Genomic DNA, 14,102 nt, shown 5'->3' on the forward strand with positions numbered 1-14,102 from the left:
GGAGGGGGGATTTATGATGTAAAGCCGGAATCATAAAAATGTTGTTGAAAAGTTATAGACTTCTTGCTAGGACTTTAGTAGATTTCAGATTTTTTGTGGGGACTCACAAAGATCCCTTGTAGAATTATTAGCAACTTTATGCAAATCACGGATTTCAATATATTTGTCCGGGGACTGTTTTTGAGGTTATACGCTGGACTATACCAGGCTGAAATGAGTAATTGCACCTTTTTCTGTGGTCTTTCATTCTGCAGTGAAAGTATTGATCTTTGCGAAACCTTTTCCTCTGCACTTGCATGATTTATGGGAAGTTCAGTTTCCTTTCACACAATGCAAATATTCATAATACTGCTTTTTCAGCCAATATATTTTACACATATCTCCAGTGTGTGAAAGACCTATAAATGGTTTGTAAATACCCATAAAACTAAAGGTATGTTTTTGTTGACTGCATTTTGCATGGCCACCACCCCTGCAATTCCCACTTTTGTGTTTCTCCTATTTTATTGGCATGCATAAATGTCCACAATCTTAGATTCCATGAGTAAAGTTATGGGAATTTATGCCTGTAGTTTACATATTGAACACTGAAGTTCACCCTACCTGTAGGAAAGTAGGATCTGCTTCTTATGATTACCCCCACTTTTCTGCTTGATGTGATGCTGTTTTCGACTAGTCTGACTGGGATCCTGCTAATCAGGACCACAGTCTATCTGTTTTCTCCCTAAATGGTTGTGTTCAGTACATCCCAGATTGGATACTGGGGTACCCTTGTCAGTCCCTAGTATATGTACCCATGTACCCAGGGCATAGGTACCCTAGAGGTCCCACATGGGCTATGGCATGTATTATGCCACCCATGAGTGACCATTCAAAATGGAACTACACGCCTGCCATTGCAGCCTGTGTAAGTTGGTGCATGCACCACTTACTAAAGATATAGGTTTATTATATTTAAGGGGCACTGCACTTAAAACCTATAAGTCACCCCTATAGCAGACCATTACAATCCTGAGGGCAGGGTGCTTGGCTCTAAGTGAGAGGGTGCCCCTGCATGAGCAAGACACCCCAGCAGCCTACGGAGTCTATTCTCCCAGGTTGTCAGTGAAGCAGAAATATATTATATAGAGGGGCACTGCGTAATCGAGCGATGACCATCTCGAAAATGGCTGCAGCGTATCCAATGTTTGGCATTCAACATGTTGGACTCATACCCTCACACCGTAAATGGTGTGGGAGGTATGATTCCAAGCACTTGAAGATCCCTCCGTTTGGCTCTCAGTGTTCTCAGTGCCAGCCTTCTAGTCTCGGACAGCACAAAATGGTTGCTGCCGACCAGAGACACATTTCTGCCCTCCTGCTGCTGAGCCAAGCTCGAGCAGGGAAAGGTAGAACAATAGGCATCCTGTTACAGGGAGGTGTGACCACCTCCCAGACAGGATTTAGTGTATTAGGGTGGGTGGGTGCCCTTGCCAGCACCTGAAAGTCCGCATGAGGGGCACATTTGGTGTCCCTGTGCATAGTCTAGTTTGAACCAATCCTGGGAGCCGTTGGCTCCCACTCTGGCGAGAAACTGGTCAAAGGATATGGGAGTAAACTCCTCCCTGTTCAGACCCTCCCCTGGGAGGGTCCCCTGAATCTTCCCAACCCTTTCCCTAGGGTACTTAAGGGTCTACCTGGGTGCAGGTCTTTAGATTAGTCGTGGGATGGGATTCAGAACTGAAACCACTGCACTTATACCATCTGGGCACTCTGGACTTCGTTTGGGCCTGACTTCGTCTCCCTTCCAGTCTGCTGCATCGTCTGTGCCTGTGCATCAAAGAGGAACCTTTCAAGGCCTGTGAAGCATCAAAGACAACTGAAGTAATCTCTTTTGGAGTGAAGGATTCACTTCCCTGCGTTCACAGGGACCTCAACTAAGTCGACGGGTCTGCAGATCCTGAGCTCCTCCGGTCTCCGGGGGCTCTGCGTCACAGGTGGTAGTTTTCCACTGCTCCAGAGGCCTGCTCTACCCTCTCACCAAGTTTGAGGCCATTAGTCATCATGGGGGTTGCAATAACCGAACCCCTGAGTACCGCGTCCCCTTTGCAGTTGCAAAGGCTTGTTGTCGTCATTGCAAGAAGATCTTCGGGCTCCAAGTAGCCCCAACCTCGAGCCCTTCCAGTGACCAGAATCTTCAGCCACACCACTTCGTGTGCATCGTGGCCTGCATCTTTTGGTGAGCTGCTTGAGGCCCTCTTGCGACTCCTGTGCCTCCGGCCTGTGGGTCCATTTGAGGGTCACCTTTGTTTTCCTTGGGCTCCCCTGATTGCATGGGGCCTGCCCTGACTCTCCTGCTTGTGGTGAGTCTCCTGATCCTTGCTGGTCCCAACCGTGCACTTTGACTTCCTGCGTGGGTTTCATTTGCCAAGGCTTGTTGGTGCTCCTGCTGGACACCGACCCCTCAGCACTCTACATCCTTTATGGGACATCTCGTATCCAGGTACTGGTCGATCTCAGTATCGCCTGGTCCTCGCAGCTACAGAGTCAAGGTCACCGTCATTTTTCCTGAAGCACCCCATATCAGAGGGCATTCGTCTTCCAAGTCGCCTTGTGACCCCAGAGTGACAGACTCTGTCCCCTCTGTTTTCAGGTACTCCTCTTCAAGAATCCACGTTTAGATTCCTCCGGACATCATCTTCTCTTCCAGCAGCGGCACTTTCCTGAAGGCCTCACACGGGTTCGACTGCGGTTTCCGACGCCACTTCACACCTATGCACCCGGCTTCCCTGGAATAGGTAACTTGGGTACCACGGTATCCACGGGTGTGGTGGCTCCCCACCCTTCTGCCTTCTTCGGGGTTTCTTCAGGGTCCACTGGGAAGGGTCCCTAATCTTTAAAAATCCAACCGTTGCTTGCACATAGACTTGTGTGTGGCGCACGTGCTCGTGTTCACACACTGCACATGCTCTCTGTGGGGTCCCTATCTACTTAACCTCGGCGGTTCTGTGGGTCCCCAGCAATTCTACGTCCTCTCAACTTTGTCCTGACTTGAGTCGTGGCTCTTATACCACTTTCTTAGTATATGGTTTGGTCTCCCCCTAGGGCCCACTGTGTATTAGTGGTATTTAGTGCTTTGGGTCTACCTCCGGTGTGGGAGATACTATAGCGTACTAGATAGTGTTATATAATAAAAACATTTTTATAGATACTTTGTGTGGTTCTTTTTCATTTAATCTATACTATAAGATTGTATTCTGGTAAAGCAAGCTGCTTTACTCTCCTTCAAGACTAAGCCTGAAGGCTGCTCTCCACAGCTACCACTTGGATAGCTTTCTAAGGTTGTCTGAGACCTCCTAAATCCCCATAAGGGTTGTCTGGACTGGTGCAAGGTGTCCACTTACATTAGTGGACATCATATACCAGGCCAGCTTCTCACATTACCTGTGCAAAAAATATAGCAGATGAAGCCTTTTATTTGGTGCCTATGTGGAGCGTTTTATGATGAAGACTTAGATTAGGGGACGAGTCATTTGACTGGCAAGTGGAGGGTGCCTATTTAATACCTTGGACTGGCAGGGTGCAGTTAGGGAGAGCTTAGCATTTAAGGCTCCAACCACAAGCCAGAAAGATGTCTTTTTCTAATCTTTTGGAAATGAGGAGTCCAAAGGAGAGAGGGTAGAATAAGTAAGGTTTTATGGTACACTAGATAGCACAGTCATAAACATTCAGAGATCTGGCATGATATCTTGTACCAGGAAGGGTGGAGGGTGAGAAGATTGAGAGAAGCCAACCTCTGACATCCGGGGCATAGACATTTAATTAGCATATCTGTCATGTGGCTCATGTCATGTCTGACAACTTCAGATAGGCCTGGATTTTTAGCTAACAGCACATCTTACTGTGAAAGCATCACACATCTTATGGGCCACTTAATACTCATGTATAAACATCCTTCCTTGCCCTGGAAAGTCTTGTGAACTAGACACTGCTTTAAATTGTAATCTTTGTCTGCCTTGAACACCTTACAGGAAGACCTGAGGAGGACATTACATCTTAGGCCACATGAACACCAAACAACATTATTCAGGCCCCATCGTAGCCCGGATTGTGTCATGTTCCAGTTCCCATTGTAAATGTCACTGCAGTAGTGTAAAGTTGATATTGAGAGGGAGTTTCTAAAAGGGGAAAATCTTCAGAAACAGTCAATGATGTAACAAATTTATGAGGAGTAGGATGAAGATGAGGTCATGGCAGAACAATACAGCTGGATGGCCTATGCTCCTAGGAGCGGATACACAAAAGTGGACTCTGAGCCAGGTTAAGTGAAAGAGAAGGGCCCATATGAGTAAGCAAGCAAGCAGTCTAGAAAGGGGGAGTAAGCTACCGCAAGATACCACTGTGGCCAGTTAAGAAAGCAGAACTTGTGATATATTAAACTGTTACTGCAAATGCATTGAGAAGGAGGGTCAGACAGGAAAGAGAGTGAACCGTGTTTATTCCTTGCGTCTGGTTCCAAAAGATAGCTTGAGATACAGGAAGCAAGGAGGGCCTACAATAACTCTCTTAAACTAGCCAGGAGGGAGTGGGAAGATAAATATTGGGATGACCTGCTCCAGGCCAGCAAAAGTAGAGACCCAAGGGCATTTTGGAAACTTATAAGTGCACGGAAAAACCCCGATGCACTTATGAGACCCTGTAACATCTCGCCACAAAGCTGGGTAAAGCACTTTGGGTCTTTATACCTCCCTCCAGAAGGGGATTGTAATGCGGGGATGGCTCTTACGCATATAATTGAACCTCATGCCTACGACCTCTTTACTCCGCTAGAACTTGAGGGGGTTATAGGGTGGGTAGCCCCACGCAAGGCTGCGGGTCCCGATGGCCTCCCGGGAGACCTTATGAGGGCATTCCCAGCTGAATGGGCACGGGTCATAGCAGCGCTCCTTAATGACATCATGATGGGAGGGGCAGTACCTGAATCCTGGAAAGGGGCGGTGGTGGTCCCAGTTTATAAAAAAGGGTGCAGGGAAGCTCCAGGTAACTACCGACCCATAAGTCTGATCGACTCCACCCAAAAGATAGCAGGTAAAGCTATCCTCGGAAGGATCCTCCATTGGGTGGAGGAGAATAAAATTCTTTCAGACTTTCAGGCAGGTTTTCGGGTCGGAATGGGGACAATTGAGCAGGTGTTTAGGCTGATATTACTGGGGTGGAAGGTGGTGGAACTGGGCAAGGGCAGCCTTTATTTGGCCTTTATAGACCTGAAGACTGCCTTTGACCTAGTCCCCCGAGAGGATCTTTGGAGGGTACTTCTCGAGCTGGGCTTACCCCCTTACATCTTGTCACTTCTTATCAACCTTCACGCCCATACCTTTGCCCAGGTCCGCTGGGGTAAAAACGGTGAACTTACTGAGAAGATTCCAGTCTCTAGGGGCGTAAGGCAGGGCTGCGTTTTGGCTCCAACCCTATTTTCACTTTATGTGAATGGGGTGGTAAAACATCTCCAGCAAGAACCAGCCGACGCCCCCTGTCTCGGTGGAGTTCCGGATCCCCACCCTGCTATTTGCGGACGACACGCTCCTGATTTCGAAGACCCCTCAAGGTCTTCAGAAATTACTAACACGATTTCAGGAGTTCTGTGATGCAAGAGGATTAACAATAAACGTGGATAAAACAAAATATCTAGTCCTAAATCCTCCTAAGAAACTGGGCCGCCCCCCGACTCTAAATTCGACCCCCCTAGAGAAAGTAGCTGAATTTGACTACCTGGGTATCCGGATTACGGATAGGATGTCCTGGGCTAGTCATATTGATAAAATGGTCCTCAGCCATAGGAGAGTGGGAGGTGCCCTTATGAGGGAGTTCAGGGCCTCTCCAAGAAGATCCCTCACCCCAGTAGTTGACATTTACAAGGCTAAAGTAGTGTCATCAGCCTTGTATGGGGCAGAACTGTGGGGCCATTGCTGTTTGAAAGATCTAGAGACAGCGGAGAGTAAGTTATTGAAATCTCTTATCTCCGTTCCCCTGAGTACTCCATCCGTACCTGTCCGGTTGGACATGGGCTGCAAAAATATTAAAGACCAGGCCCAGCTTCGCCCGCTTTTGTTATGGACAAGAATCTGGAGGGGTGAAGAATTGAAATCTTATGCTGATGCCTTGGGAGAAATTATGAGTCTGGGGGGCTGGGCCAAAATAAAGTGGCTTAGAGATACCAAAAAGCTTTTGGAGAATGTCGGTCTAGGAGGCTGCTGGTCATCACGTTCAGCCCCTACAAAAGAAGTTGTCAAGGCGCATTATTGGAACTGGTGTGCGGAGCGGCTAAATACAACCTCCAACCACTGCAAGTCGACTGTCGCCTTTTTGCAAATTAAAGACACTGTGGCTTTTGAACCCTATCTGGACTTGATAACTCTCCCTTATGACCGAGCCCTTTATTTCAAATTCAGAGTTGGATGCCTCCCCCTAGGTGCATTGGTATCGAGTTGGTCACCTGTGCCCCGCATTTCTCCCAATTGTGCATGTTGCCCTAGCAAGGTTGAGACTATTGTACACGTTTTATTTGCTTGCCCGGATTATGCAAGGCCCAGGGGTGTCTGGTTGAAACCCCTCTGTCGCAATATGGGCACACGTAGTCACCTTGAGGCCCTGCGCATTTTAACGACGGACACTTCCCCCCTTTTTGTGTGTGGAATTGCGAAATTTTTAAAGTGGTCCTGGCTCATTCGCTGCAAGAGATTGTCAGTAGCTGTTTAATTCTTTTTTAGATAATTTATTATGGGAAATTTATGCCCTTTTTTATATTCTTATGTTTTTCATACTGGCTTCTTGTAACTGTGATTTTTATGTGTCTATTGTATTTTTTATGTGCTTACAAGATATCTTGCATATCGAATAAAAGCTTATGACTGACTGACCAAAAGATAGTTTACTGCAAAAACTGGTGATAAGGAGGCAATGCTATTCCAAAAGAACATTGTTCCTAGGGACCCCTGGGATCATTTAGGTCACCCATCTTTTATAACGTTTATGATATGCTTCTTTCTCAGGTGTGAAGTTGTTTGGGTGCAAAACATGTTCCTAAGCGGATGACACAGATTGTTAATTTGGACAATTAGGTCCTAGGTGCGCTGGCCAATATGCAAAGCTGGCTGATGGTAGTTCATCAATGGATGAGAAACTGCTTCTTAAAATTAAACACTATGAAGCTTGAGATGCTGCTTACTGGCAAGAACAAACAGTGTTGGAATGGGTCTACTTGATCTGCAGTCTCTGTCCCTGACAGAATCCTCGGGGGTTATTCCATATAGACGAATGACCATGAACACTGTTGTCTAGGTCCGACTATTGCAACAGCCACTATGTCGGATTACAAGCAAATGCGATGACCAAGCTTCAATGGTTGTAAAATGTGCGAGTTTGATTCACCGCCTTAAGAAATGTAATCATGTGTCAGTAGCATAGGGATCTATAAACTGGTTAACGGAGGCACACAACAGACTCATTTCAAATGCATCTGTCTGATGCAAAATGCCCAGTAGAACCCTGAGTTTTCCACTATCATATTTTATTTCCAGCCCCTTCCCTGTTTTCACATATCGCCACAAATTGGGCGTAAGCAGGGCCTCCTCCTTTCCCCCCACTTACCCAGGTAGATAATAGCAGTGGGAGGTTTGAGGCAAAAGGAAAATGGAGAGGATAAGACATGCAATATGACTGCAATCTTCACTTGATGCAGATATTTTAATATTACTCACTGGAATCAGACTGTTAATCTTTACGCCTATCTAAATAGATAGAAGAAGCAAATAGACTGCTTTGCTTTTACTCACCCTTCTTTCAGTAGAGACATCAAGCTTATGCAACCACCATTCCTTCTGTGAAGGGTTGTTTGGCTCCAAGGTTAAGGTTAGTTGATGAAACTTGTGAATTCATTTGTCTTATCACCATAAGTACAGGTATATAAATTATAAAGGTGCTGCAAAACTCCATCAGCAAGTGCCGTGAATGCTGATGATCTTCAACCATCTTTATTTTTCTGCTTTTTTATGAATAGTTCACCACTACATTCAGTATATAAGGCAGTGACGTTTCCACTGAATAAAACCATAAAACAACCAGTACTAAAAGACTGTTGCAATTTTGTGCTAACCATTACTTTTGGTATGTTTAAGTTTCCAGGGCATGAATCTTTTAGACATAACACCATACAAGTCAACATACGAAGAAACACATGTGTGTTAGGCTACATTTGCTTTTACCATATGAGTAAGCGCAATGCATTTACTTCAGGCGTTTCAACTCTACTTACCAATCGGGTGATGGAGCTGGTGATTTAGCTTTGGGGAGGGAAGGTGACTGAGACCTTTTAATGTTGTACGATGGATTTAGCAGTATAGCTGCCAATTCATTGTGCCTGTCCTTATCTTTTTTGTCGCTCCTCTGGGGAATAAAGTAATATAATTACAAACATGTTAGACAAGTATAACATTATATAATCTCAGTAACGCCGAAAGACTGCATCTGTTTTGTGAAGTGACCTTGTGTGTGTGTCCTTGAAAAAAAATGAATGGGGACATTTATTTCATTTTCCATGAAAACTCCTGGCCGATTCAATAAGCTTCTTAAGGAGGTGGTGGCGATGCCTCCGACTTTCACCCCTGGATAACACAAATCCGAAAAGTCAGTGTTATGACCCCATGGGTCCAGCGTTAGTACGAGTTTGCATTTAGACAGTCAGTGCCGAGCAAAGGGGTGGGGCTGCCTAAGCTCACAACTCTATAGAAACCGTGGTAGTGTCGGATGCAATGTTCAGGCCACAATGACTTGAAAGTGACTTGCAACTAGATGGGGCCAGGAGCTCTCCTGCTAGGGATAGAAAAGCTGTATTTAAATTACAAATGTCTGAGACTACTGGCAAGGATGCGATGCAGTTAGGTAAATACTTCGGAAGAAAGTAGATTGCTTGGGTGAGTTTCACAATCACCACGCTTGCGTGCAGGAATTATCGTACCACTGTGATCGTTATTCCCAGCAAGGACAGGTAGCATGAATGCCTGCAGGTCCAAGCATCTTCAGAGGAGGAGGACTGCTCTTCCGTGCAGGCATCCGTCTCTAGATTCACCACCAAGAGGAATGCGCCTGAAACCCATAACCAGCCAATTCAATACCAATAATTTAGGGGTATGCAACACAATGATGAATTTTCAAAGAGTTGTACTGCGATTACGAATGAGTGTACACTTCGCTCATGATTTACGCACTGTACTGTTCAATGGCTCCAAATCTGGAAACTCAACAGAAAAAGTCAAACTCGTTTGTAAAAGGATCTCTACCAGCTAAAGATGTATCCAAAATAAATGACACTGGATGCAAAACATTCCTGTAAGTGTTGGCACACAACAGAAAACACATCAAGCCCATGTATACTAATGACCAAAACTATTTAGATAAACATAGGGGGTGGGAAGTAGGTCAAAGTATACAACAGACAGAAAACCCTAATAATGAAAGGTGATCTTTTTAGGTCTCGCCTACAAACAGCTTTAAGCTGACTGTTGTCAAAAGACTTATTGTGCACAATACCAATATTCACAGTGAACTTTGGGGTCCGCCTATGCTTATCATAGTTCGCTTTCTCATCAATCTCAGTTGATTGCTTCTTAATCAACTACTTTTTCTCCCCTTCCAGTGTTTGTCACTCCCCCGGAGCATAGCTTCTTTGCCATATTTCTCACTAGTATACTTCCACCTTTTAAATTCAGGAAACTACTTTTTCTTTTAGCACTCCATGGGAGTGTGTGTATTTTCTTGCTCTCTCGTCATTTCCTCCATATGTTGCTTCTCTTCCCAACCACACACACTGTGTTGCTCTCCAATCCCTTGCTTTCCCTCATCCATCCTGATAATTTCTATTTAAGAATCCCCTTCCTACTGTTACTCCCCCACCCTTCCCTGCTCATCGTTAACCACCAATGACTTCCTAGCTGATTTCCCACTACTTCACTACTCCTCCGTTGCTTCCCTGCCTCTCCCTATTTTGTTTTATCTCAGTTTTACGGAGGGCCATGAGGACCATTGAGCTGTAATTTACGTCCAGACTACTCCTTTGTGAAAATTCACTGTCTTTTTGCAGATGCTTTTCAGTGTCAGCGATAAACTTTTTTCTTTTGCCAAAGCTGAAGGGCAAAGGCAAAAATCACTGCAAAGCCATTACGTCGCCATTGGCAAAGACAAAAGAAGAGACCCATTTAAGACAGGACTTTAAAAACATTTCCCTTTTCTCGCATCTCATTATGTAGAAATGCTACTAATGCAAAATGTGTTTTAACCCAATAATTAATGTTTTTTGACAAGCATCTTCACACCACAGCTCACGCTGGTTTGAGTGTCCTGATAAATCAACCACAGGACCAAGCAAGGAATTAAGTAACAGCTGACATACAACATGCATACATAAAATTCATAAAAGGTAAGAGGAAATCACAGTCTATTTTACTGTTAAATGACAGCCAATTCTTTCACTTAAATGTGTGAAAAAAACATACAAAGACAATGTTAGAGGCAGTAGGTTTAAGAAAAAGGACACTGGGTCGTGCCTAATATACAAAATATGAACACATCACTGAGTAAATAGCTTAAGTTACTGCGGCTAATAGGAGCAATGCATCCTTTCTGAACACATGGCCCTAATTTTAGGAACAAGAGGTATAGAAGGCTCAAAAAGATGAGCTGTCGGATACACAAGGGGAGGCTTGAACTTTTACAGAGGTTGAGGTGCTACCAGCCAGAGGCCAGCACAGAGGCATCAGAATTCAACATTATTTATTATTTAGCAATTTTATGTAGCACGTGTGCACCCTAAAGGTTATTAGAGTGCCTCGCAGAGACTTTATTTGAAAACTGAACTAAAGTAGGTACTACATTGGAGAGACATGGGAAACACTCCATGGCAATGGCAGAAGGATAAGAGCAAACCTGTCCATGTGGTCGTCTATGGTAGAACAATGAATTAGAAATCAGTGATTAGTTCAGCTAGAGATTAAGCTGGCTAGTTTTTAGATGTTTTCTGACCATGAGCAGTGAGAGTAGGCATAGGGCCAGATGTACACAACATATTTACCCACATAACCTATGAATCACAAAAACATAGGCTTTGCTACTCTATTCTGTGAATCACATAGGATCACTGCAGTGTGAAACTGTGATGAGAAAATATTCACAAAACACCTGGTTACAAGATTGCAACATGTACGGCTGTATCTAGTGTTGCAGTATCAAGCAGAATTTATAAAGAACAGGACTACATATGACAATGTCAACTAGCTATGACCTAATGGAGGTAGTAGCAGAGCTGAAATGAACACCTATGACCATTTTTTTCCCCCGACGCCAAGAAGGTATTTAATTATACAGAATAGGGATACCTATTCAAGAAAAAAATAACCTAGGCTCATATCCCAAAGGATACCTTTGTCTGCCTCAAAGCCAGGATCAAGAATAATGGAGCGCTAACAATCCCTGTTCAGGTACCATGGGGCACAAGGCAGGGTAGTTCATCATCACTGATGCTATCCGCCTTCTCACTAAAACATCTGGTTCAAAAAAACTAACTATAGTACCTAGCATCCTTGGACTAGTCACTCAATAAGGTCACCATAGACTCAATGTTTGCAGCAAATATTTAAACCCGAAAACTTACTGCAGTCATTATCTCCCTTGAGGGGTCTCCAAAATCTATGGTTTCAAATCTAACTACTCAAAGTACAGAGGGATGAGATTGAACACTAATCGCCTGTCCTACTCTGTTTTGTGCAAAGCTCAAGGCCTCGAATGGTCAAATCCGATATCTTAGAGTCTTCCAAACCACAGTAAAGAGGTCTATTAATGCAACTTCTCTGGGATGTTAGATACCCTATTTAAAGATCCCCATAAGTGGAGGGGGTGTGAAAGCTCATGATTTGAATGAATAGCTTGGGTAAAGATTAACTTCATTTCTAGGTTCCTATATGTAAGCACAGCCCCTTACTATGTTGTTCTCTGAAACAGTTTTAAAGCCATTAGGTTCAAGTCACAGTCTTTCTCATTGAACAATAAAAAACGCATTTGGTAAGTTCAGCCATTTACAAAGTAATGGGTGATAGAGAACTCGTTTTTTCAAATAATGAAACTATTGCTGAGTGGCACAATTAAAACCGGCCCTAGGGTGGCCTACCACTGGTATTACTGAACCTTGGGTGAAAGTGGGACAGGAATAATTCTTAATCCTCCTAGGATCCTCACTTTGGTTACCCCAGAAGAGCAGACAAAGAATGAGCATCCCCTTGCGACCACTGCTGTTAGATCATTCTAATTTGGTGACCGGCAGATGGGGTGTGATGACACATCCAACCCCCATGACGTTCTACAACCCAAATTTTGCTTCCACCTAGCACGACAGACAGCTGCTACTGCTTTTAGGAAGTAAGGAAATTCCCTGGTGCATAAGGATCTATAGGATAATGGCAGAATATACAAATCTGATTCATGCATCATTATGTAACTTGGTGCCAAGTGATGGATATCACCTAATCCAAGTGTTACACTAGCCCAATTCCTCTGAGATAAGAGAAAAAGACTCCAGAGATTCGACTCTGATGGAGAGGACTGATGATTGCCAAGTGTGAGTCTGTGGAACAGAAGCTCCCCAAACTTTCAAGGACTGGTCGGAAGAAATAGGTTCTTAATACATCTTTGAAAACCAAATTACAATGAGTTTGGGTGTATTTTTTTGGAGCAAAGTGAGGGGTTGATTTTTAGCTGATGGAATAGAAGATCTAAACGAGAAGTATTTGATACTACTATTTGTTCTTGAATTGCCTTTTGTACTGACAATTTATTTGCACATTTTTGGAGCAAAAAATAAAATCAATAGAGAAATTGAAACATACAACAAGTACAACAAATATGTTGCATGTCCTCCTGTAGCTTCTATTAGCATTTAGATTCACAGTATTTGTATATGTCCATGGCAGTTTACTTTCCTATACTTTCATTTTCGCTTTTTTGTCCAAACTTGATTTTTTATTTCTCTTCTGATGTAGGCTCAAATCACCAAAATGTTGACAAGGGGATCCCCCTTGGTTCTAGACTCACTGCTCACAAAATATAAACCCAATTCTACAGCGATCAATTATGCTGCTTGGCCTGAACTATCACCAAATTTGTTTTATGAGAATGTAACATTACAACAATAATTGTAGGAAAACATATTCTTGCACTGTGTAAAAACAAAGATTATGATGTTGTAACAGTGCTGATGCACTAAGCAGATGTTAATCAACCCTATTCTTGTACTAATAATAGTTGTCACAGTCAATGTTCATGCTTAACAACATTGCTTACCATTGGTGAGTGCGTAGTCCTCCGACGTCCTACTGTATCTGGGGCCATTACAAAAAGCTTAGGTCTCTCGCCGCCTCTACTGCTTGTGATCTTGTAGGGTTGTGGACTGATGGGGCTGCAAGATGCTGAACGAGGACAAATGGGCATAACTATGGTATTTACAATGATCAATGAAGGAGAAGAGGACAGTGAAATGACAACAGCCGGCAGCAGTGAAATGATAAAAGAAGGAAAAAAGAAAGGAGAAGTTAATTCCGAAAGAGAACAGCTTGGCCCAGAACCATCACTTTCACATCTTGGTCGAAACAGAGGTTTATAGACAAGATGTTTGTTTAAAATTCTACTTTAATTTTTAATGTTTCAATTTTCTTAAAACTGAGATGTGAATCTATAGTTCACAATAATGGAAAAGAGTCCAACAGGGTTTAAATTTTATCCCAGCAATGGCTTTGGTAAAGCAGTAAGAATCACATGTATGAACAGAACGGATTTGAACATCAAAGCGCTATCTGTAATTGTTTAAACAACAAACGAAGCATATAGCCATAAAGAGAAAGAATAAAAAGAAAAAAGTATCAAGGAGAGGAAAAAATCAGGACAGGGAGCAAAGCTCACAGAGCATTAAGTGATTCATCACAACATTATTTAAGTACACACAGTTACACTTTACACATGCAATACTCTTTGAAGTAAAGTTAAGCGGAAAAAATGCAACCTAGATAATATACTGTACTGAACTT

General features: G+C 43.5%; 1 protein-coding gene across 9 annotated transcripts in view; it reads right to left on the bottom strand.

The window, feature by feature from the left end:
- Positions 1 to 14,102, bottom strand: part of MAP7 (microtubule associated protein 7) — a 733,773-nt gene that overhangs the window by 215,340 nt on the left and 504,331 nt on the right. For 5 of the 9 annotated variants that reach the window (XM_085611526.1, XM_085611523.1, XM_085611520.1 and 2 more), the window contains 2 exons: positions 13,363 to 13,511; positions 8,291 to 8,421 (listed from right to left, as the gene is read on the bottom strand). In XM_085611526.1, the coding sequence (XP_085467652.1) occupies positions 8,291 to 8,421; positions 13,363 to 13,511 (280 nt within the window). The remainder of the gene's footprint in view (positions 1 to 8,290; positions 8,422 to 13,362; positions 13,512 to 14,102) is intronic. The other 4 variants (XM_085611524.1, XM_085611525.1, XM_085611521.1 and 1 more) reach the window with 1 other exon arrangement.

Source organism: Triturus cristatus, chromosome 6 (genome assembly GCF_964204655.1).
Source record: "Triturus cristatus chromosome 6, aTriCri1.1, whole genome shotgun sequence".
Lineage (NCBI taxonomy): Eukaryota > Metazoa > Chordata > Amphibia > Caudata > Salamandridae > Triturus > Triturus cristatus.